This window comes from Merops nubicus, unplaced genomic scaffold, assembly GCF_000691845.1.
Source record: "Merops nubicus isolate BGI_N331 unplaced genomic scaffold, ASM69184v1 scaffold19267, whole genome shotgun sequence".
NCBI classification, from domain to species: domain Eukaryota; kingdom Metazoa; phylum Chordata; class Aves; order Coraciiformes; family Meropidae; genus Merops; species Merops nubicus.
Genome location: NW_008621215.1, coordinates 10259 through 34436, shown reverse-complemented (window position 1 = coordinate 34436; position 24178 = coordinate 10259). Strand labels below are relative to the sequence as shown.

The window sequence follows — 24178 nt, the reverse complement described above, 5'->3', positions numbered from 1 at the left end:
ACCCACGTGCCAAAGCAAGCACCTGGTATGGAGGAGAGTATGCCTTCGCCCTTCTCCTGGGTACCCTGTGTGAGGTAGAGCACTTACCATGGCGCTGGCATGTAGCAGCTCTTGGAAAGAAGTCTTGGCAAGGGGGTCGGCGCTGCCCACGGCTCAGACCCCCACGCTGTGGCCCCGGCCGAGCTGCTCACACTAACACACACCACACAACGCGAGCGCCGCGGGCCGGGGCGGGGGCAGAGTGGTGGTGGCAGTGGGGGTTGCTGGGGTCTCACCTTCCCAGCCTGGTCACGTGCCGCCTGTGGGCTGCTCCGGCTGGGGTCCGGAGCTGGGGGGTCCCAACCCCGGCAGCTCTGGCTACGGCGGGCAGCCAGATCCACCGCTCTCTCCCAAGCTGGGTTTGGAGGCTGCTAGGGCCTCCCCTGTTTCTGCAGCTCTGCGGGAGCTCTTGGGGCTCACGACTGCTTTGCGCACACCCTGGGGACTTGCCAGTCCCTTCTTCTGTAGCTGGGGGCTGGACTGGGCAGATTTCCTACCCATGGAGGGGCTCTTGGAACCCTTGGGCTTGGCTGGCTCCAGCGTCTTCAGGCCCAGGATGCTGCATGGTTACACTGGTGAGTGGCTGCAAATTGCTCCAGCAGGGAGGGGAACCAGCTTTCCTTCAGCCCTTGGTACCTGCCAACACAGCCATCCTTAGCCCTTGCTTCACACCAGGAGATGTCCCACTGGAGCACAGAGCTGAGGACAGAGCCTGTCACCACCACGGCCCTTCGCCATGTGTGTGGTGGAGCTGAGGCCAGCCAGGGCCACCCTGAGCCAGCAGCTCTGTGTTACTCACCCTTTAAGGTTGGTAGCAATCCGCACATTGGTCATTTTCCAACCCACTCCTGCAATGAAAGGGAGGACAACCAGTCCCTGACCAGAGGAGGGCAGGCATTGGTACAAAGGGCAGGTCATCACCCTGGGAGCTGGGCTCCATGGCACGTAGGGGAAGAGGTAGGAGGACAAGGCTGGGGCTTCTCCTCCTCCCACAGTCCAGAGGGTGGTGAGGGGCCGCCAAAATCAGATGGGAGATCCCTTTACCTTCCATGTCAGTCACGAGGATGTTTCCATTTGTCCACTGGTAGACCCAGTGCTGGAAGGTGCAGCACTTCAGCATTATCTCTGAGGTGCCTCGGGCCACCAAGCTGCCATCTCTCTCAGTGACACAGTACTGCTCGCAGGGCCCGCCCAGGTCCTCCTCCATCGTGGCATAAGGGATGTTGTTAGCCGGTCGGTAAACCAGGTACAGGGGAATTATCCTGCATGGGGTCAGCACCAGCTGCTGAGCTCTCCCACCGTACCAAGTGGAGACTCATACCAAGGTCTGCAGCCCTGCCTTTTGCCTTCCCCCCTCCATATCCCTTTTATTTGAGGGTGTGTGAAAGCCATGCTGCCCTTCAGGATGTCCCCAGCACCCAACAGGGAGCTCTCCCATGACACCCCAGGATGCTCTGCTGGGATGGTAAGCCAGTGGAGCCACAGCACTTTACTTACTCAGGCACTGCTCCAAAATCAGGGATGGCTCGTGCCTCAGCGGCAAAGATCTTGCAGTACTCACGGCTGGAGTTTTGGATTTTACATTCCTGGAGATGCAAACAGAAGAGTCAGGGACCTGTCCCACCTTGTACCAACACCTCCCTGGAACCCCCTGCTTGGTCAGGCATCCCCTGGGACCACTGCCAGTTGTTACTCTGTCCTGGTGGTCAAAGGACAAGAGACAGGAAAGTTCTGAGCAGCTCCGTGGTGCTCAAAGAGAAGAGCTGAAGCCAAGAACAACAAGGACACCGCCAGCCTGCTGGGAACATGGCTCGACCCCTCCAGTGCATCCAAAAAGTGGAAGGCAATAAAGAAATTGGGCACAGAGCTGGGGATCATGGCAGAGAGACAGGGAAGTTGCTGAGGAGACCGGTGGAGGGTGCCCCACAAGGATGCCCACCTGGATGGTGATATCGTAGTTCTTCTCAATGAGGCTGTTCTCGTTCTTGGTCCCAAAGACAATGAAATTGTGCACTTTGATGATGCAGGTGCGGCCGGACTCAAAGATGGGCTCCAGGCCGTAGATGGCCCTGGCACGGCAGGCTTTGCGCAGGAAACCGGCATCCACGTCCATGTCCTCGCTCACCACACGCCCGAAGAGCTTGTCCCCCCAGTAGCCTGAGTCAGCCAAACCCTTTGCAAACACCATAGGTGTCATCTCGATCTCCTCTCCAACTGCCGGAGGGAAGAGCTGGTGAGGGGGGACAATGCGGGCACCTCTTGCCCCTCCCCACAGCAAGGAGCCGCAGTTGCAGCTCATCAGCACGTGGTCCTTACCTTCGATCTCCTCCCTCAAGATAAATCCTGACAGCACTGGAGGAGACAGAAGGCACAGAGGTGTCAAGGTCTTGCCAGGATCCCACCCTGCCCCATGCACTTCCACACCAAGGAAGGTGGTGTGAATCTCCCCTCAGCACACGGAGGCAGATGCACCTCGCAGAGGTGGCGTTATGGGGTGTGCAAGGTTCTCCCTCCACAGCCCAGCACCAAGCCATCTCCACCATGCTGCCCCATCACACACTGAGGGCTCCTCACCTTCTGGGGTGAGCAGGAAATCGGTGAAGTCAGTGCCGTACTCATTGCTGATCACACATCGGTAGACCCCGCAGTCCTTCTGGGATGCCTGCACAATGGCCAAGGCTGCCTGGCCCTCGTCGCCAGCGCTGGAAGAAACCAGAGCATGGCCTCACCTCATGTGAAATGTGGAAAGCCCTGGAAGGTGGGCACCATGCTTCCCTTGGGCTGGAAGAGGGCTACAGAGGAAGGCAGCCCAAGGGCATCCCAGCTGCTCCCTCGCCACCTCATGGCACCAGGAGTCCGGCCCTCCAGTTTGTAGTCACAGAGATGCTCATTTTCCAGGCAAGCCCTGGCCAGGATTGGGCTACAGACTGATGAAGGCACTTGCCTCTGAGTGTGGTTGAGTCAGGACTGCGCTGGGGCTAACAGACCCGCACCTAGATGGGATGGCTGGAAGCCAAACAGCCACAGAGGTGTCCAGCTTCACTTTCAGCTATTCATGGGCGTGGGCAGGCACCACTCCCCACCCCGCAGCCTGACCCTCTCTGAGGGACTGACAAAGCATGAGTTCTGTGTCAGCAGGCTGCTGGTCTTCTCCAACCTGCAGCACCAAGCTTTGGGCTGGCCGTTTCTCTAGCCAAGGTGGTGATGCACCAGACAGATGTGTCTCCACAAGAACCAAAGGCCTGTTTCTGCCCTGCATGGCCAGAGAGAACCAGCAGCACTGGGGATAATGGGATGCAGAGGGAAGAGGTGGGATTCTCCTCTGAAGACCCACTGGCTGAGCAGGCTCTGCTCTGGTCAGCTTGGAGGCAATAGCCACTCCTGGTTCATCTGCCCCAGCTTACATATCTGCCATAGAAGATTACTTCTGGCCAGAAGAACCTTCTCATTATAAAGGGAGCTTAAGGAACACTCAAAGGCATCAAGCAAATCCTACCCAACATGGACGATGTTCCCACAAAAGCTCCCTTGGTCTTGAGAATATATTGCTCTCCACAGTGCACCCAAAGGACCATCCAGGGTACAGTAAGCCATCCAGCTGTCCAAACATGCTCTCCTTGTGCAAGGACAGTGCTAAGGGATGGAGACGACACAGCCAGAGCTGCCCGTCCCCTCTAGGTGTTTGCATGGAAGCGCTTGCTCGGGAGCAGTGGACAGACTCTCCCAGCAGAGCTGACACCCTCATGTGTATGACATGGGGTCCCAGTTTTGCAGCTCAGCCTCAGCTCTCAAACTCTGAGATGGGCAAAGCACCTTCCCTTGTGTTCAGTCCCTGCCCACCCCAGGTATCTGCTACTCAAAGCATCAGCCATTAAGCCAGACCTCCAGATGGAGCATCAATAGGACAAGCTGGGCAGCAATTCCCCACTGAGAAGGTCAACTTCACAACAAACCGTGCCATGCAATGAGCTTCCCGTGCAGCATTAAAAGAAGGAGCACCTTCATCCCAGGAAAACATGAGGAGCTGGATGTAACACATGAACCAAGGACTGTGCACAAGGACTACAACGAAGCCGAGCTGGCAGGTTACCTCCTTTGGGCTTCTGCTACAGGAATCTCATCCTTGTACCACATCAGCTTAGAATCACTCAAAATATTGAAGAACTGGCACCAAAGTTTCAGGTTTCCTGACGCATCAGAAAATTGTTCTGCCCTGATCTTACGAATCACCTGCGGAGCTAAGGACAAGAGTGCAAAGAGAAGAACGGTGAGACACACAGTGCTGGCTGCAGCTTTGGGGACAGGCCAGCCCACCCAGTGCTGCTGCACAGGACTTTGGTATTGGGTACCACACGTATGACAGCACAGCCTGGTATAACATGCAGGACCAGTGCAGGGATTGTCCCCCTGGACTCAGCACTGGGGAGGCCACCCCGTGAATCCTGGGTTCAGTTCTGGGCCCCTCACTCCAACAAGCCTGTTGAGGGGCTGGAGAGTGGCCAGAGAAGGGCAGTGAAGCTGGGGAAGGGTCTAGAGCCCAGGTGTGCTGAGGAGTAGCTGAAGGACCTGGGGCTGTTGAGCCCAGAGCAAAGGAGGCTCAGGGGAGACCTTCTAGCTCTCCACAGCTCCTTGAAAGGAGCTTGGAGCCAGGTGGGGGCTGGGCTCTTCTCCCAAGGGACAAGTGATAGAACAAGAGGAAACAGCCTCAAGTTGTGCCAGAGGAAGTTTAGACTGGACATTAGGAAAAATCTGTTCACTGAAAGCGTTGTCAAGTCCTGGATGAGGCTGCCCAGGGCAGTGGTGGAGTCCCCATCCCTGGAAGGATTGAAAGGCTGCATAGATATGGTGCTGAGGGACACAGTTTAGTGGTAACCTGGCAGTGCTGGATGAACAGTTGGACTTGAAGATCTTAAAGGTCTCTTCAGCCAAAACAATTCTATGATTCTATGAACATCACCTTCCCAGGGAAGGTCTCAGAGCTCCACACAGATAGATACAGTGGGATACAAGTGGTACAAATTAATTCAACAGTGCAATACCTAGTGAGGCAACACCAAAACACTATGTAATGCCAGAGGAAACATTTATGTACTGAAGTAGGAAATTTAGCAAGGTTACTCTTATTTTGCAAGGGTGCTGATCACTGAGAGGGTATCACTTGGCTACCACAAACACTTCAACACCAGGATTATGCCTTTTCTAATTTGATGCCACAAGGGATCAAATTAGCATTGATCATGGAGATGGAAAAGGAGCGTACAACCTGCTGATGCCCACTGGTCACCTGACCAGCACGAGGCATGGTGAGGACCAGGACACGGAGACCAAGAACAAGAAGATTATATGATTCCTTTGGCCAGGGAAGTCCATCCAGGCTGTGGAGACAGACAGTCTCAGCGCTGCTGATTCTTGCATTCCTCCACCCTCCCTGTGCTAGGGAAGAAGTCTTGGGGCAGACTCGTGGCCTTTACATGGCCAAAGGGTGATGCTGAAAACCCTGCAAATGCACAAAACTCACATGGTCCCAGCCAACTATCACTAGCTCAGTTAGCCAGGCTCCCTTTGTAGGCATCAAGGAAACATGGTCCATGCAGATTACCTCTTCCCTTACCTTTAAATGGATTATTTGCTTTCTTGGACTCTGTTGGCTGTGCTTCTGGCTTAGCATCTTCCGGGACCTCATGGTCACCACTGCTATCACCTGAAGGCTCCTCATACAGCTTAGGAACCTCCAACGTGGCCATCTTCCTCATGAGGCTTGGTGAACGCTGCTCTGAGGGAGGGGATGGAGCCATGATAGGCGACTGCAACAGGGCCACCTTCTTCCTGGACTGCCGTGGTGAAACAGTAGGACTTCTCACGTTCCCTGGGCTCTCAGGAGATACCTCCTCTTCCTCTCCTACCTGCTTGGTTTTTGGTAGGTATATTTTGCGCCGGGCCCCAGAAGCAAGCTCCTCTGGGGTGGCACAAGGTAGCACTGCCAGAGGGTCACCAGGGCTCTCTTTTTCAGGACTCACTGGAGCCAGATTAGAAATACCATCAGGAGGCTGCCCTGCTCCTGCTGCTGGCACGCTGCCCACCACGATGGAAGGCACAGAGAGCTGGGGTGGCCCCTCTGCCTCGGGAGTGACCCGGGCACGTCTCTTTGGTGGCACGGGCCTGGAAGCCAGCATCTCCTTGCTGGTAACGAGTTCTTCATTAATCATGCCCGTGATCCTCCTGGATGTCCTGGGGGTCAGAGGCAAGTTCTCTGCTGTCTGGAAGAGTTGGTTGTTTTGTACTTTTTCCAAAACTCTCCTTGAGGTGCGGGGGCTCAGGCCTGCAATACCTATCTCTGGGAGCATGGCTTCCTCTGCATTGGGCTGCTCCTTGTCCCTGGGGTCACTGTCATCTTTCGTGGCATCCTTACTGCTGTCTGACATTTTTAAAAGCAGCAGCAGATAGTTCTTCAAGGAGGAAACAAGGTTTTTGTGCTGCATCTTTTCCTCCAAAGACATCTCCTGAGGTCTCTTGGGGCTAGGCAGGACCAGCGGTACTTGTGGCTGAACCTCAGCACCTCCTTCAAAAGTGCCTGAAGGTGAAGGTGCTGCTGGTTCCTGGTGCAGAGCTGTGGCTGTTTGCTCTCCTCCTTCCCTCCCCTGAGGTTCCACAGGCACTGGTTTGGCCCCCTCCTCCCATAACATGCTGGCTGAAAACTCCTCCTGCAGGGCAGGTCCATCTGCCTTTTTCATTTCCATTTCTCTGCTCACAGAAGGCAGCAGCTGGGCTTCAGATGGGACCTCTTCTACTGTGGTGTCCATCCCTGGGGCCCCATGAGCTGCAAGTGATACCTCCTGAGCCACCAACATCCCCGCTGCAGGAGTGGGAAGTGGTTCTTCCTTGGCAAGTAGAACTGAAGCAGGAGCTGGTGTTTCAGTCTCCTGATGTTCTAAAGGTGTCTCTCCCATCTCCCTGTCTGCAGTCTCAGGAGATAGCTCTGCAGCACCACTCCCTCCCGCCTCTGCACCAGGATGGCCCCCAGACAACTCTGCTCCTGCCTCTTTGCTCTTCTCATCGTCGACTGCTCTCTGATTTGTGATTTGCTCAAGAGGAGCATTTTTTCCAGGCTCTGGAGGACTCAATTTCTTTAGCAATGGCTCTTCTTCACCTTGGCTTTTGTCCTCTTTATTTAACAGTCCTCGTTGGGTCTCTCTACACTCAAGAGCACGGGAATGTCCACCTGCCTGTTGCCTAGAGGGAGGGTGCTCCTTGCTGGACTGTACATGGTCTGGAGGAGGTGCTGGTGGCTTTGGTGGTGCTTGAGGCCTCAGCCGAGGATTTGTCCTTTTCCCAGCCCCTGTGGTCTCCTGGCAGACAGGCATCTCTTTCCTGAGCTCCTCTCCCTTATTGGCTTGCTGACTGGTTTCTGTGGTTGGACTGGTCATGGGATGTTTTAGGTCACTAGCAGGCTGTCCCACTGTTGCTGGAGCCTAATAAAAAAAAAAAAGACAATAAGGAAATTAGCAACATTTTACTGGCTGGGTCTCCTCAGTGGTGCTCGTGGTCTATCTGTACCATATGTCACTGCTCAATTTCTGCTTGCATCCCAAGTGTTAACCTGCTGTCACTGATACTCATCCAGGGCCTCGTGGCGTCACCATTGTTCCATGGGAGCAGGTCCCACAGCCCCATCATGCTGCAAAAAAACTGTTTTCTTCTAATAGGCTCCAACTCTTCTGCCTTTCCATGCCTTGGTTGTACACAACAAGGCAGGAGATCTGCCTCTCTAAAATATTCAGTGGCTTTTAATTCCACCTCCTCTGACATGGTGCCTTCCCTGGGAGTAAAATTTTCCCATGTTTATCAGTTGTTGCCAAGACCTTGTATCATTTCCTTGCTCTTTTTTAAGACTCAGTGCTCCCCTCTCCTCTATCTGCAATCTCCCATCTGAGATGGGGCGATCGGTGTGTCACACACCGTCTGGATGAGGCTGCCCAGATGATTTATAGTGAAACTCTACACCGTGATGTCAACTGTGCTATTCAACCATCCTGTTTCTTTGACATTAGGGAAGCTCAATTTTTTCCGCCTGCAGCTGCACACCAGCAGACATTTCAGCAAGCTGCCTGAGCTTTATCCCAAGGAGATCTTGGCAAAATCCTCCAGCCAAGGGCACTATCTATTTTTGTAGCATAAGGTTCAGAGGAGGCAGTGACAGTGAACTGCTGAGAGACACTGTGTGGATGATGCCCACCTAGCAACAACAGGACAATCACATGGGAACAGAGCATCCACACAACAGGTTCCCCTTCCATCCCTGAGGATCTGCTGCTAAGGGGTTTCTCCTGAAGTCACTGACTTGATCTTTAAGTCTCCAAAATGAGGTCCATGGAAATGGAGGGCTGTGGCACTTAGCCTTTCTATTTTGTGCTACTTCAGCTTCCTTGGAATGCTGGGAAAAATCAGGAAAGATAATGCTGGTATCTCAGCAAGGCCCTCCCCAGGCAATGGTTATGACAACAATGTGAATATAAGAGGACTGGGGTGGGAGGACCAGCATGAGGGGGGCCATTCCTGCACGCAAAGTCCGCTTCCTTGGTAGACTCCAAAGGGTGCCAAAGGCAAGGCAGTTTCTGGGGCATGGGGCATGGAGAAATCATGCTCCAGTTCACAAGGTGGCTCAGGCACCCCCAGATTCCACACATCCCTGCTGCTGTTCCCCTAGAGCCATGTCCCTCAACTGCTTCGATGGGCTGTCAGAACACCGAGCATCCCAGTGCTCAGGCCTAAAAGGCCTCATTTTAAGAGACCTCATGCAGTGAACCCCCTCTGGGTTTTACACCGGTACTTGGTCCTCCATGACACGGAAGAGGATGGGGATGGATAAGCCCAGTCTAACCACAGGACCAGGCCTGGTCCCTCTTCTCAGAGGGTTGAGCAGCTTAGTGCCCGAGGGGCCTGGGGATGGACCCGAGCTGGTGGTACACAGAAGGATGAACAGAGGTGGCTCTATGCAATGGTGCTGGTCAATGGGTATCTCTCTTTGGCTGGGGGAAATTTGCTTATCATTGGTGCATGAGCTATAATTTGCTAAAAAAAGCTTTCTGTGAGCTTATCACAGAAGCATCTGCCCTTAGTAATCATAAAACACCAAAACTAGGGGCATATGAAAGAAATACAACAAAATCATCTGTTTCAAATTTAGGCAAGAGTGATTGTCATATAAAACCAATTTCTTCTCTACCACTGTGCATGAGGATGTTCAGAACCTGGTGTTTTGCAAGGATCTTCTGCTAGGATAAATCTAGGTCAAAAGACAACTCCTAAGCATGAGGCCCAGCTAGGTCCCAAGGCTGGGAAAACACTCCTGCTATAACCCTGTCTTCTTTAAGGGAAAGATTAAAAAAGAAAACCCACAAGCAAGCCCTGTCCTGGGGAGTGAAAATAGCCTCAAACACATCCGGAGTCAGCTTAAAGGGCTTTAAAATAGCTTGTTTGGTCACACAAAAGACTGAGCACTTACCCCAGCATCACCAACTAGCTGACGCATTCAAATTCAAATCAAAAGCATTTTCTTTTGTCTACTCAAAGGCATACCAGCTGACAAGTTACAGGTTTCCCTCTGTGAACCGGTTTTTGAAGAGAAAAATTCCTTGATGGATGTTAAAGGCTCAGGGTTGACAGCCCAAGCCTGGCTGCTACACATCAACACTTCCCACCCTCCTTAAGCTCAAGGGGCGTGAAGATGAGCAGCGAGGGAGAAAACAAATTGCTTTGCCACAAGCTCACACGCACAGCAATAATTTCTGCAGCAATATGTGATGCTGATGGGTCAAGTTAAAGATGAGTTCAGGGAGCTGCACTGTGGTGAGGCCAGGACCCAGATGCTCACTTCACCGCATAACACAGTAGGTTTCTTACCCGTGAGTGATGCTCCTACCTGTTTTTTTCCACTGGAGCACCCATCAGTCCCACTTTCTGTATTTCGGATGTTTCCACATCCTGAAGTATTTGTACTACCTACCAAGGGAGATGTTCTGCACCTGGAGTGCCTCCTCTGATAGCCTTGGTCTGTACTGAAAGTGTTCACCCACCACAGCTCAAATGCCTGATGGCACCTGTAAATTGGACTCGTAGAACCTTTCACCACAGAAGGGGCCATTAAAGAAAAAAGGGTGGAAAAAACCACAGAGTGGTAGCTTTCAGTCTAATATTTTCATGGAAAATGCTTCAGGTTCAGCAACAAAAATAGAAACTGACTAAAACATGGGAGTGAGGGTCAGGAGCAGGTGCTGTGCCCTGGCACTGCATCACCAACACAATAAGTCTTCAACAGAGTTTTTCCAACAGGGAAGAGCCAAAAAAATAGTCCTGATCTACTGTATACATGTTGCACTGTAAACAAATTCAATGCCCTGCTGGGTGCAGCTCAGTGTACCTGGCACACTGTGCTCATTTGCATGGGGGACTCATTAAGCGTCGGCTGAAGCTCAGGCTAAACTGGACAGATGTCATCAGCCTCGACGCCTTGTCCTACGCACGAGGCATCCACCCCCAACTATAAATAGCCATTCACTGCTCCTTACTTAACTGATTTAGAAACATTTCACATGAGGTCAGCCTGCCGATTAAACAGGAGAGCTCACAGCTTGCCCCAGGCCAGCCGGGGACCAGCTGCTCAGCCAGAGGGCCCTGACGTACATCTCTCCTCAACACCTCGGATGACATTTATTTGGAGATGGGGTGGAAGCTCTGCTGTCTGGGCACACAAAGTCCAGAAAGCCCTTTTTCCTGGGTGGTTTTACCAGTGGAGATCTAGGAAGCCTTGGCAGCAGATCCTGTGGGGTACACGCAGCCCCCAAGAGCTGGGGCCACATTACAACCATGCGGCACAAGTATTTTTGGGTTGCAACCCTTGCCTTGGCTGCGTTCTGTCCTAGTTACCTCTGGACTGATGGCTTTGTTTCCCTCCGACTTCTGTGCTTGGTGCTGGCCTCTTTGTCGCTCGGAGTGCACAGGTCTCACCTGCAACCTCTCTGAGGACGGTAGAGCATCCTCTGGTTGTCTGCTGACTGCCACAGGCTGCAGGACAGCCTCGCTCACAGCCTCTTCCTCGGCTGCTCCCACCTCCTCTGTCCCTGCTGCTGGCTTCATTTGCTTATCAAAATACATATCTTTCAAAGAGAAGTTCACGGTGCCATTGATTTTAGTGTCCTGATTCACAGCTTTCACAGACTCTTTGATTTTTGGACTCTTCTCTGCTTCTTGATCACTTGTCAACCTCAAACGTGTGTTCCTGCGTAAGGCGACAGGAGGGGCAAACCTTGGATTTGGAGGGGGGTTGGCTCTGTCTCGCCCACTTTCTTCTCGCTTGGAAACTTCCTGCTTTGCTGCTGGAGCAGCTTCCACCTTCTTTTTCTTTTTAGCTGCAGAGTCTTTCGCCATTGGCTTAGTGGCCAAGTCCTCCACCGTCTCGTACATGTACTTGAGAAAGCTGTGCCCGTTCTCCTCCACGCTTTCCAACGAGGCATCTCCATTGGTGGTCACCTCTGCTTTCAAAGGTGCTATCAGTTTGTCCGGGAAGCCCGTCATCACATTGACCGGCTGCTCCTTCAGCTCAGCAATATCCTCATGCAATCTGGACTGAGAATCTGCCACGTGCACTTTTGCTGCATCTTCCTTCTCCCATGGAGAAGCTCCAATCTGAACATTCCGATCCCTGGCCAGCCTACGTTTTCTCTGGAGCCGATCAGGGCTCATTCCCTGCAACTTCTCCACCTCCACATTTTCTTTCCCTCGTTTCTTGCCCTGTTCTATCTCTCGCAACTTTTCTTCAGCCTTTCTCTTAATTTTGTCAAACCACTTCTGATGGATTTTGAACTCCGTCATGGTTCCCACTTCCAGCACGCCAGAGCAGGACACAATGCCTTTGTTATTTCTAGCTGAGGCCTGGTAAATGCCTGCATCTTCTTCTCGGCACCTGGAAACCAAAAGCGCTGTGTGAGACCTGCCCATCCTCCCCAGGGAGTACTACTGAGCACACAGGCATACACATTCTCCCACTTCTAGCTCCAGAGGGGCCAGAAGACAAACAAACACATGGCCCTTGAGATGCCCACTGTTGGAGGCCTGGGGCTGGCCTCTCTCCCCATGCTCTACCTGTTCTCAGCACCAGCATATAAACATTTTGGACATTAAATCAGTGCCCAGCTCCCCCTGAGGCTGTAACTCTGATAAGAGGGCTGTGATGAAGGAAGAACAGGTACCATCAGGTTTCCTGACTGTTCTTGGCCACATTCCTCTGCAGGATCTTCTCCTCTCAGCTCTTCACTGCCTACACAATATTTCTGTTCTTCCTTCACCCTACTGCCTTACTCAAGTCTTCCCACCCCACTTCACAGTCACCAGCACAAGTACATGCATGCTGCCTCTGCTGTCACCCCTCGGGGACACCTGGCAGGAGATCCCTGCTTCTGCAAGAGGTGGGTGAGCCTCTGATGGAAACGTGGAGCACACCTGAGATGGCAGAAAAGCCCAGGCAGGAAGCATGAGGATGCAGGACTATCACCAATACCGATATCCTGGACTTTTAGTCAGTGCTGCACCTGTCTGCCATCCCAAATCCACATCTCAAGGTGTGACAGGTCTCTGCTTGCTGGAGACACAGTGTGCCTGGCTCTCCAGAAATACAGTTGTTGTTTAAGGTTAAAACAAGCAGGTAGTCAGGGCTGAATAAAGGAGGCCCTTGACTCCATCAGTCCAGTGCCAAAGAAGCCCTTCACTTCCCTGACCTCATGGTGAGTGCTAGGACAGGCCCTCCTGGGACAGAACAGCAGTTTTTTTCCCTCTTTGCTCTTTCTTAGGACACTCCTAGGAACTGTTTCTATTCTTGTCGTGCTTGATCACCTGGACCATCATCCTGGAAGCAGCCAATGCTCTCCCTTTGCTCACCTTCATCCAGCCCTAACGCTCAGCTCCTGTCTGGTGCAGTCATATCACATGCTGCTACCAGCACTGGGAGAGAAGAATTTCTCTTGACCTTCCTCTTGCTATCCCCGGATGCAGTAATGGATCTCAAACGGATGGGACTGGGGATCCATCAGAGCGAGGAGCTGAAGGGGAGGGGACAGCCAGGATCATCGAAATGTGGAGCAGAAGGGGCCAGCACGGGTGCTTGGAGGAGATCGCTGCTGACAGCCAGCTCCTCCAAATCCTGAAAACACGCTCAGAGCTCCCACCACCAAATCCAACCACTCTCCAACTTCTTTACTCACTTGTACAGCTGCAGGGTGTGGTGATTTCCATGACGGAATATCTGATACTTGGGTAAGCCACAGTAGCGGTCCATCTCTTCATCATCCTTATACCACGTCACCTCCGGCTGCGGGTATCCTGGGGAGGAGACGGATGGTACATCAGGGTCTGAAACATTACAACCAGTGGCACGGCAACTCTGCTCCCGTGGGGACAAGGTATCAGCAGCAAAACAAAACGCTTCAGCAGAATAGGGTATGTGTTATTCTGGGCTCGCTGCATTCTTTGAATCACACAGCCAAAGAAAGTATTGTGAGTGGAAACCTGATGGGCTTATCCAAGCCTTTTATCACTCCTAGGAATAGGGCTATTTTTGAGAAGAAAATCCCAGCACTTCATTCCTGAACAGAGGGGAGTAGATGACACGATCGTCTCCTATAACACTGGCTGGGAAGAGAAGGTGAGCATACTGTCACTTATATGAAGGGGCATGTTTTGATGAGACTAAGGATAAGGTTAGAAAACATGGAGCTCACAGCATTTCACTAAGTATCACAGTCTGAAAGCTGATCCAAAAGTTTCCATTGAACAGAAACAACCTTGATTGCATCACATCCAGCTTGGTGTCCTACAAATGTCACTTGACAACAGATGTCACCTGCCTTTTCAGTAGAATGACATCATGAAGTGTGTGACTGGCTGGCTAGCAGGCCAGCCATGCAGCCATGTTCCCCGCCAGCAAAAGCAGTGGTGGATCAGCATGAGTGCCCCTCATGGACCACTGCTAGCCACAGGCTTCATCTCCCATCAACAGTAGCTCTAGCTCAGAATAAGAGCAGTTTTCCAGGAAAAACTGCCTGAGTCAGTGGCCAACATTGCTTCCTGTACTTCTCACAGGGCTCCCAGCACAGCCAAGCTGACCCTAAGACCATGAGATAAAAGTTCCAATGATCACATCATGTCTCCGCTCAAGCTGGTGAGCTCAACAGTTGTTCCAACACCCCAGGGTAGATTTCTCAAACTTATCTCCTGCAAATGCCCCTGCTCCCTTTCCATGCTGCCCAAATGAAGGAGTCCTGCATGCAGCTCACCTTCACCAGTCCACAAAGGATCACCCCACAAGCTCCCAACAGACTTGAATACAGTGGGGTCAGCTCCCATGGACAGCCCCAAATTTGGGCCAACAACGGCTCTCCATAAACATCAAGACCGAGCAGTCTCGATGGATTTGAAGTACAGACATGACAGGGACAGGGAAGTACCCACCTATCCTAGATACTCCCCAGCTGCCAACCCACAGGTTTTGGGGCTGTCCAGGACACGCAATGCTGGCAGCTTGCAGCAATGCCTGAGCCTGCTCCCATAGTGAGGGTGGAAGCCCAGGAGCAAAGACTCATTAGCAGGAAACCACCTGGGTTTTGGCCAGTCCAAAACGCCTTTGACCACAAAAGCAGCACATGCCAAATCTCCTCCTCATTGTTTGGTTCTCCTCACCCCAGTCTGCTCTTCTGATACACTCCATGTGCCCATCCCATGCTTGCTGAGGCTCTCCAGTGTCCCCTGGCCCCTCAAGGAACTTAGCTCACTGGAACAAGACACAATTGGGGAATCCTTTGCTGCCTCATTCCCCTCACTGCTGTCATCAGCAGCTTTGGCTTTCTGTTGGTTAGTGCCTTGCTCCTCCTCTTCTGTAGGAAGCCAAGCCACTACTTTCTCCTGAAGGCTGCCCAAAGAGATTGTGGAGGCTCCTTCTCTGGAGGCTTTCAAAACCCGCTTGGACGCAATCCTGTGCAACCTGATCTCAGTGACCCTGCTGGAGCAGGGGGGTTGGACTAGATGATCTCCAGAGGTCCCTTCCAACCCCCACCCGTCTGTGATTCTGTGCGATTCTTCTGCAAGGCTCTCCATTCATCACTGTCTCGCTACAGCCTGCTCTTCACTGCTGTTCTGGCCCTCCATACCAGATTCTAGAAGTGCAAAACCCTCAGATACTTGTGGATGAAGCAAATGAGCCTTAAACTCCTAAATGGAGGAGGTCACAAGAGCAGACCAGTGATGGGATCACCAGGGATCGACGCTGATGTTATGTTTTCTATAAATATTAGCTAATGACACTTGGCAGCAGGACCTTGGGCGGAATGAGCCTGTGGCAGTTTCATTCTGCTCCATGGATGAGAAAAAAGCTGATTTTTATACACAGTTCACACTTTGCCCAGAGCAATCCTACCCTTCTCAAGGTCTGCTCTGCAGGCAAGACCTTCAGGAGGCCCCCACGGTTCGTAAGGTGGGAGGCTGGCAGGTCGATTGTCCTAAATATCCTGCGAACAGCAACCACAACCCTTCATTCTGGGAACTGCAAGCGGTGTAACGTTTCCGAGAAGCCCCGTGACATTCCCTCCGGGGCCTCTGCAGCTGATTCCCATTCCCAGCTGACATCTGCTGGAAAGAGCTGCAGTGTCAAGAGCTGCGCAGTGCCTCGACGAAAGACTTTTCCTCCTGTTAATCCTGAATTCCTTTTGACCTGTAGCACTGCTGTCCTTGAGGCTACCTGCTCGCTACCATGGGCTACCACCATACTGGGCCAGCGCAGGCAAGGAGGTTCTAGTCCCTGCTGCACGCTCCAGCCAGCAGTGAAAGGGAGCTAGGGGCAAGTCGTGGCTGGAAACCCACTGGCAGAAGGATGCTGAAAGGTTTCCCACCTCCCACGCAGAAAAAGTGGCCGCAGCTGCCTGTTCAAACAGCAGCCACCCCTCCCCAGGGGCTGTAACTGGAGCCAAGCAGGGGATGGAGAGATGCCTGCGCAGGGACAAGGCTCCCTGGCATGCCCTGGAGAGGGGACCTGCTGCTGACATCCATCTTCAGGCTGCCAAGCGAATAAATTCCCCTGGTCTGGGGGTGGGAGGAGGCAGCCATCACTCCCTGCAGATCATCCCACAGCATCTGCAGCTCGCCTGGTCTGTTTTCAAGGGTGCTGGTGGGATAGGGTGGCTGAGGTGAGGGCTGAGGAAGCCACTGCCACGCTGGATGCCCACCCTTAGCATTTTTTCCTAAAACAGGCACCCACCCTTCCAAAACCCGTCACTCCTGCAGAATCCCCGTGCAGCTGGTGCCAAGAAGGATTTGCCAGCAGCTGGTCCCATGTCCAACAGTGAGTGTCCCACACCTGCAAACAGAAGGGTGCCAGGCGTTCCTGGGGAGGATGCAGTCGTCTGCTGCACATCTTTGAGCCCAGCAGAAGTTTTCTGGGAAGCGTGTCTTCAAGCATAATGGGCAGTCACTGCAGGACCCAGGAGACTTTTCTGAGCAAGGAATTTCTTTTTATGGCGATTGCCACGTTTAGATCGAACATTCGTTTTCTCAAAGCTGTTAAAGATGGAGAAATCTTCAGAGCTTTAGTGACCTTATCCAAAACAGTTCTTGCAATAGCTATCCAGAAAAATTGTTTAAAGCAACTTTTTTTGACTGTTAAGAGGAGAGGGCAGTGAGTTAGTCTTCTGAAATCTGGAAAGGTGGAAAGTGTTTAGAACAATGACATATAATCTTCACGGTTTTCTGTTTCCGCTCTACACAAGCTATATGGAGTGGGAGCTTCAGGCAGTTCTAGGAGGAAAAGTCATGGTAAGTTCTCATTCTTTCGGGCTTTGTATATTTAAACCTCCCCATCACCTCAAAACAAGGAGACTTGCAGTAATGCTGACAGGAGAGGAATATACTCATCAAGAGCAGTAGTTCCCCGTGCCATTAGCCTGTGAGCGGTGCTCAGTCTCCAGTCCTATCTTGTCCAAGCTGTCCCAGACCCAAGCATCTTCATCTTCCACAAGCCTGCTCTCTGCTCTTGTACTCACTCATCCCCAAGCTCATCCATTCACCTCTCTCCCAACTCCTGCGTTTCTCCAGACATCCGGCATCCAAGCATTTGACTCCTCCTTCGAACATTTCCCTAAAAGGGCCACCACAGATGCAAGAAGTCTAACTCCTTTATGTTTATTAAAATCCTCATTTACTAAGCACATGGCTGTCTACTCACCTCACCTCACCTCTCTTCCTCCAACCATTGGCAGAGCCCCTTCCCCTCCATAGCCCTAAAATAAAACCAGACTGTTTCCGGCCACATTGCTTTGTCCCATCTCTTCCAGGGACACGCTACTCAACACAGTGCAGATGCCCATGCTGATCAAGCACCTGGACACTTCTTCAATACCGACCCAGAAAGGGAGTGATTCTCCAGGGCTCAGTTTTGGGGCCAGTCTTGTTAAACAACTTTATCAACGATCTGGCTGAAGGGATTGAGTGCACCCTCAGTAAGTTTGTACATGATACAAAATTGGGTGAGAATGTTGATCTACTCGAGGCTGGGGAGGCTCTGCAGAAGGATCTGGACAGGTTGGATCAATAGGTCAAGGTCAACTGTATGAGGTCTAACAAAGACAAGGGCCAGATCCTGCACTTGGGTCACCACAAGCCCCTGAAATGCTCCAGGCTTGAGAATGAGCCACTGGAAACCTCCTGGCAGGAAACAACCTGAGGATGCTGGTGGACAGCTGGCTGAAGATGAGCCAGCGTGTACCCAGGTGGCCAAGAAGGCCACCAGCATCCTGGCCCGTATCAAACAAAGTGTGGGGAAGTGATCGTGCCCCTGGACTCAGCACTGGGAAGGCCACAGCTTGAGTATTAGGTTCAGTTTGGGGCACCACAGGATAAGAAAGACCTTGAGGGGCTGGAGTGGGCCCAGAGAAGGGCAACAAAGCTGGTGAGGGATCTGGGGAACAAAGCTTATGAGGAGTGGCTGAGGGAATGATTGTTCAGCCAGGAGAAGAGGCTGGCAGACCTTCTTGCCCTTTACAACTACTTGAAAGGAGGCTGGAGTGAGGTGGGTGTTTGTCTCTTCTCCCAAGTAACAAGCAATAGGACAAGAGGAAATGGGCTGAAGTTGTGCCAGGGGAGGTTTAGGTTGGATATTAGGAAGAATTTCTTTCCTGACACAGTGGTGAGGCCTTGGCCCAGGCTGCCCCGGCAGGTAGTGGAGTCACCATCCCCAGAGGGGTTCAAAAAACATGTAAACATGGCACTTGGGGACATGGTTTAGTGGTCATGGGAGTGTTGGGTTGATGATTAGATCTAATGATCTTAGAGGTCTTTTCCAACTTTAATGATGCTACGATGGGACTGAGCTCCTGAGCTGATGATTTGCATAGCCAGGTCAGAGGGGTTGAGCCTGCCTAAGAAGGGTTGAAACAGCAGCGAAGAGGTAGCTGTACCACAGTGGGCAATGCCTGGCACTGACTATGATGGTTTTGGATAGATCCAATCATCACCTCTTGTGGCTGGCCTCATTTCCTAACAAGCAGTCACAGACCCAGCCCCTTCAACTGAGCCCCCACATTTCATCAGCCAACATTTCTCCTTCCCAGACAATGCTGTACAGAAATGACTAAAAAGCTGTGAAATCCTTGTAGCAGGACCTCCAATAACGGCCACTATCTGAAGATTAAAGCTCAAATATCACTTTTTGGGAAGGATCTCTGATGACCCTTGAGATCCTGAAGTCCAGAAAGGCTGACCAAGGAAAACTGTTGGTGTAGAGAAGCGGGGTGCACTCTGCTCTGTAAGAAACTGCACAGTAGATGAAAACGTTCTCGTTCCCTTTTTCACATCTCTCAGAGAACAAAGGATGAACTAATTTTGTCTAAAACAGAAAACGTATCATAACTGATGCAGGATTTGACCCAAAACAATCAAACAAAAAATACTAGGGACACCGGTAGCAGGCAGAACCAGGCAACAGTTTGGAGGGTTTGTGCAACTACCCAAGAGCATCGAGAAGTCTGCCTCTGCCTGATGTGGTTTTTTTCTTGCCTGCTCTACTCAGTACATTCTGGAGACAGGCTCTTCAAACACTTCCATCTCGATGCCTTCCTAGGACATGCTCAACAAATCATTGGTATTCACAGTTTTGGGACCATCTTTATTGGTCTTTTATTGGTCAAGAAGCAGCAAAACAAAATATGAAGATGCTATCATAGGTCATGCATCCATATTTGTGGCTTAAGAGTCAAAACAGGAGCAGCTGACAGTCTGCCCTTTGCCTCCCACAAGTCTCTGAGCCAAAGCATCCCTGGACTCCAGCCACAGCAGTGGGACTGAGCTGGTTCCACCCTGGTCACTGGCCAGAGATGCAACCGCCACTTCCTTTCTCCCCATAATGTCTCCCAGTTGAATGTAAACATCACGGCAGGAGGAGGTATCTGAACTACTGATCATTCTTTGCAGTTGGAGTTCACTTTCTACCTCACACCCCTCTCTCTCAAAAAGATCCTGAGCTCCTAAAGCAGTCCAGAAGACCAGATGTAAGAGATGGCCTACGTTGTCCAGGCTGCTTTTAAGGACATTTCCATGAAAATTCCTAATTTTGTAGGTTTATTCATTTAAGTGCATAAAGGTATCCCCCAATCTAGTTACCAGGTACAAAAACACTGCTACAGGTTACATGCTGAAGATGTTCATTCGACATTTTCCTTCCCTTGAGTAGGAAAAGAGCCCAGTATTAGGTCAGGTTTTCAACTTGATGTAATACATCAGGTTGTGCTACATAGCACCAGCAGGTCACCCAAAACTGGAAGGCAGTGTCCTCCCTATCAAGAGCATGGATGGACTGGAGGAAGGCCTAAAGCCTGGACAGAGACTGATCTGTCTCTAGGCACTGATACTTCAATTTTGGTACAAGCAGAGGATGTTATTCCTTGGCAGCATGTCTCCTGCACAATTTACACTGAAGAGCTTCTCTGCAAGATGCTGGAAAGGACATGGACATTGCATTTACAAGGCCTCCTTGGTAGGGCTGGCAGAAGTATCTCTTCCCCATTCCTCTTGAGAGGAAAATGAGAACGTTGAACATCACATATACAGGGCACTTCCCACCCTGTCATCCATCTAGTCTTGCAGTGAACTAGAGCTCAGCTGCACAAACACACCTCACCTCAACAGAGCCCACATGGAGCTGATGGTATCATGAGGCTTTTGGAAGAGATGAACTTTGTTAGAGGGAACTGTCAACCTCAAGATGCAGTTGATGAAGATTTAAGCCATTGAGAGAAGGCAGAACTTTAAAAGGGGTAAGAAATCCTGAAAGGGAGAACAGTGCTACAGCAAGTCCTTGCAGTAAGTCATGCTCTGGGTCTGCAGCACCTCTACATTTTCAGGCAAGGGGATGTAGAAGAGAGAATTGTATCTGCTCTTACTCAGGATTCCCTAACACTATCGAAACATCACTCATTTATTGACCTCTGACACTCATGGCTTGCAGAATGGTGAGTTCCATGCTACCACACAGTATGTCAAGCTTCTGCTTCTACAAAACTTAAATTGGGAAAGCCCTTCTAATGTATCACTGAAGGGCACCATTCGGAGGCATCTCTCTAGCAGCTCACTTTTGCCCTAGAAGCAGGAAGTGGTCTGCTGAAGTTAAGAATCAATAAAATCAATATGTCAGTTGTAACCCTGCAAGTTCAGACAGTCAGACCTGCAAAACAAGTGAATCCATGAGAGAAAAGCCACGAAGTCAAAGCTGGCAGGTCTCAGAAGGGCTCAGTTTGCATTTTTTGGTGCACAGCTTATTTACAGCAAATTAGATTTCGTAAATTCTTAGGGAATTTTTGATCCTTGCAACCAAAAGGCTCATGGGGGACACCTTCCTTCCAAATCTTACAAACTTGTTTAATGTCTGTAACTGAGTAACCTGTGGGATAATTAACATGCCAACATCAGGAAGGATCACAGGGTCCTAGGTAAGTACAGGTTATAGAAAAAAATAGGGTTTAGAATCTCTGCATTTAAAGGATAAAAGCTCATCAGCAAAGGAGCCCCTTGGGCACTGCCATGCCACATCATCGCAATGCCTTAGTACCAGCCCTCTTTTTTGACCTCCCCTTATTGGCCTAACCCCTTCCTGCCCAAGGTTAGATTTTAACTCCCTGGGCAGAAACCAGCTTTTATTTCAGCTGTTGACAGACACACAGGTTTATCGCTAATGCAAATGCAGCTGCACTCTAACCATTTACAGCCAGCAAAGAGCACCAGAGTTGGCTCCAGTAGGTAGCCTTAGTCTTCAAAATTGCACATTCCTGAGTTATGGAGTTTGGGATTAGAGAAGCAGCAGAGATTAGGACAATAAAATGGAGCTGGCCCAAGCAGTAAACATCATATTCCATCTTCTGGACTTTCCTCATTTCAGATGTTAGGTTTATGCTTTTGCCTCTTTACAATTTCAGGTGGTTCCCCTCTCCACACTTAAATTAAAGCTGAAATCATCATGCAATTGCTGAATCTTTGCAGTCTAACAACAGTGGACTTGTTAAGTGTTGCCTTGTTAACACTTGCTCTAGAGTTTGACTAGTGCGAGCCCAGCAAGTGAGGCAGGACCAGGTTATCTCTGAAGACAGTTACCTGTCACTATGCACGTGAATTTAGCATCAGAGTCCTCGGACACAGAACGGGATTTGATAGTGGTTTCAAATAGTGGCTGGGTTTCCTCCGTCAGCTGAGAAATGATTGCGCAGAAGGTGCTCCTGGAAGATTTAAGAAGCGTTTCTTAGAGAGCAAAGTACTAGAAAAATTCAAAGGGTCCACTTTCTACCTCATCTCAGAAGGCCGTGTTCTCATTGCAAATGCCCTCCTTCCCTCCCATCATCCTTACACTGGGTTGTTCCCAAGTCCAGTCCAATGTCAGGATATTTGGTTTTTCACTCCTAAGATGACTGTCAATTTAAAGTGTCATTTAGGAGACGCTGCCTTTGTCTTAGCCCTCATGGCTGTCAGGGTCAGGAATGTCAGGAACTATTTTAAATCTTGATTACAGCAGAACATTTCTCTGATCAGTCAGCGGGCTCCAAGCAAGAACCTGACAAAGTCAGCTTCACATTCCCAGTATTGCACCACCAGTGTTTCAAGTGTCATTCTGTTCACTGGGATTTTACGTTATTTGTGAAGACTTCATATGTGATTTCAGGCCAAGCGTGAACTCAACATGTCTCCTGAACACAACATCCCTCTTTGAAAGCTCTGAATAAAGAAAAGCTGCCTGCTCTGGGGACAGCTCACTGAAGGAGACCTCGAGCCTGGCTTGGAGTTTTCTGAGCTCAGGAATTCTATGTGAAGCTGACATCCACTCCCTGAAGACAGGCACTCACACTACAGACTGCATGAGGTCAGGCTGGTACACTCAGAGAGCCAGAACTATCCAAACAGTGCAACCTATGAAACTAAAAAATGGATCTTAGATTCTCCAGTCATTCAATGATAGCAATAAATCACTGTATTCATACAGCACTGCCAACCCTGTTGGAGGACCACCAAGAGAGGCCTCAGAAGATATGGGGTTTCTTAAATAAAAGAAAATTATCTAATTCCAAGTTAGGACTTCATTTGGATAGTGCTCTGGGGCTCTTGGAAGGGAAAAGCTTCTTTCATTTTTCTCTCTGCACTTAAAACACTACACGTTTACAGTAGAAGAGAGGACCCCGAGGTCTCAAGTGCAAGGATCTTAGAAACAACAAATATTGTGAGAGAACCAGTAGCTGGAAGCTCTACTTATATAATTTTCATCAGTGAAAGACATTCCTTAAACGAGTGATCAGCTTCTAAAGACATGCAAGAGGTGGAACAAACCCCCAGACCACTCCCGATGCAGCTCCACCACGAGCAGAAGGGCTCATAGCACGTGGTGAGGGCTCCATTAGGAGGACCTTAGCCTCACAAGAGGCCCCTGGCTTGCAGGCGGGATGCTGGTGCTGCTGCTACTCATGCTCTACCTGCCGAGGAAGCAGATTTATTCAGGAAAAATGAAAAAAAAAAAAAAAATCCAAAACCAAAACAGCCCACATGTAGCATAACCCGGCAAGGGTATGTGCACTGACAAGCTCTGCAGCAGGGACTGAACTGCACACGTGGCCGAAGGTGCCAGGAGAGCTCCAGCCACAGTAACTGCCTGTTTCATCCACCCAGAAAACTTACCTGGAGGCTGCAGTGCTATGATTTTCACTCTGCTTTCCTGCCAGAATGGGTTTGTGAGAGACACAGGGAGATGAATCCCTAGGTAACAAACAACTGGGATGCAGTGGGAGTCTCGTCCAGCTCCCAGGCACTTCATGTTGGGTAAGGGTACAGGAGAGGGGCAGTTAGGCCAGTCGCAGACTTGACTCATCTACTGAACGAGGGCTATAAGTATTGTCTGTATCCAAACACACGTGGGATGGGGCAAAAAACAGATGCCACAGCTCAGACTGCCTTCTGTGGAAATCAATGGTTCCCAGGAGACTGATCCTGGCAAGCAACTCTTTACACAACTCCAGGGCCAGGAAAGGGCTTTGGGAGCTGACAACTATTTGAAACCAGAGAAACCTTTCCATACTCCAACCCCAGGACAAGACACTCCCATTTTCAAAGAGCAAGGCAGACAACCAGTTCCAAGGCAGTTACTGGTGGGGTTTTAATGGCCCCTTCAGTACAGTCCTAGACCAGTAAATGCCTATTAGATCCACATAAGGAACTTCCCAAGCATCAATGAAAATTTCATACACCAGCAGGAGAGCAACCAGATCAGCATCTTAAAAGTGATGTGCACACACATAGTGACACTTGGGACCAAGTTTAATCTCAGTACCACACCACCAGTATCAGCAGGCAGCACCAGGAATAAGACTGGTCCGTCCAGTGCAAATCCCACAATCAGGAGAAATCCAGGAAAGGCTACTGAATGGTTTAGGAAAGCAGCATCACCAGAAGCTGAGGGCTCCACAGGCAGTGCAGCTAAATCAGAGGTGACTTACCCAAGGTAAGCTTGGCAGGAAGCCCTGGAAGGTTTATTTAATCTTTCAAAGAAACCCTTGTATTAGTCAACGAGAGGGGGGGG

General features: G+C 50.7%; 1 protein-coding gene across 1 annotated transcript in view; it reads right to left on the bottom strand.

Annotated features, from left to right (window-relative positions):
• Positions 1-357: 357 nt before the first annotated feature.
• ALPK3 (alpha-kinase 3) overlaps positions 358-24178 on the bottom strand; it is a gene marked incomplete at its 5' end in the record, with an annotated part of 24731 nt that continues 910 nt past the window's right edge. The window contains 13 exon segments of the mRNA XM_008944399.1: positions 358-605; positions 608-675; positions 839-887; positions 1084-1301; positions 1537-1625; positions 1979-2253; positions 2356-2391; positions 2614-2741; positions 4130-4277; positions 5651-7508; positions 10963-11998; positions 13293-13410; positions 21715-21836. Coding sequence (XP_008942647.1) covers positions 358-605; positions 608-675; positions 839-887; positions 1084-1301; positions 1537-1625; positions 1979-2253; positions 2356-2391; positions 2614-2741; positions 4130-4277; positions 5651-7508; positions 10963-11998; positions 13293-13410; positions 21715-21836 — 4393 coding nt within the window.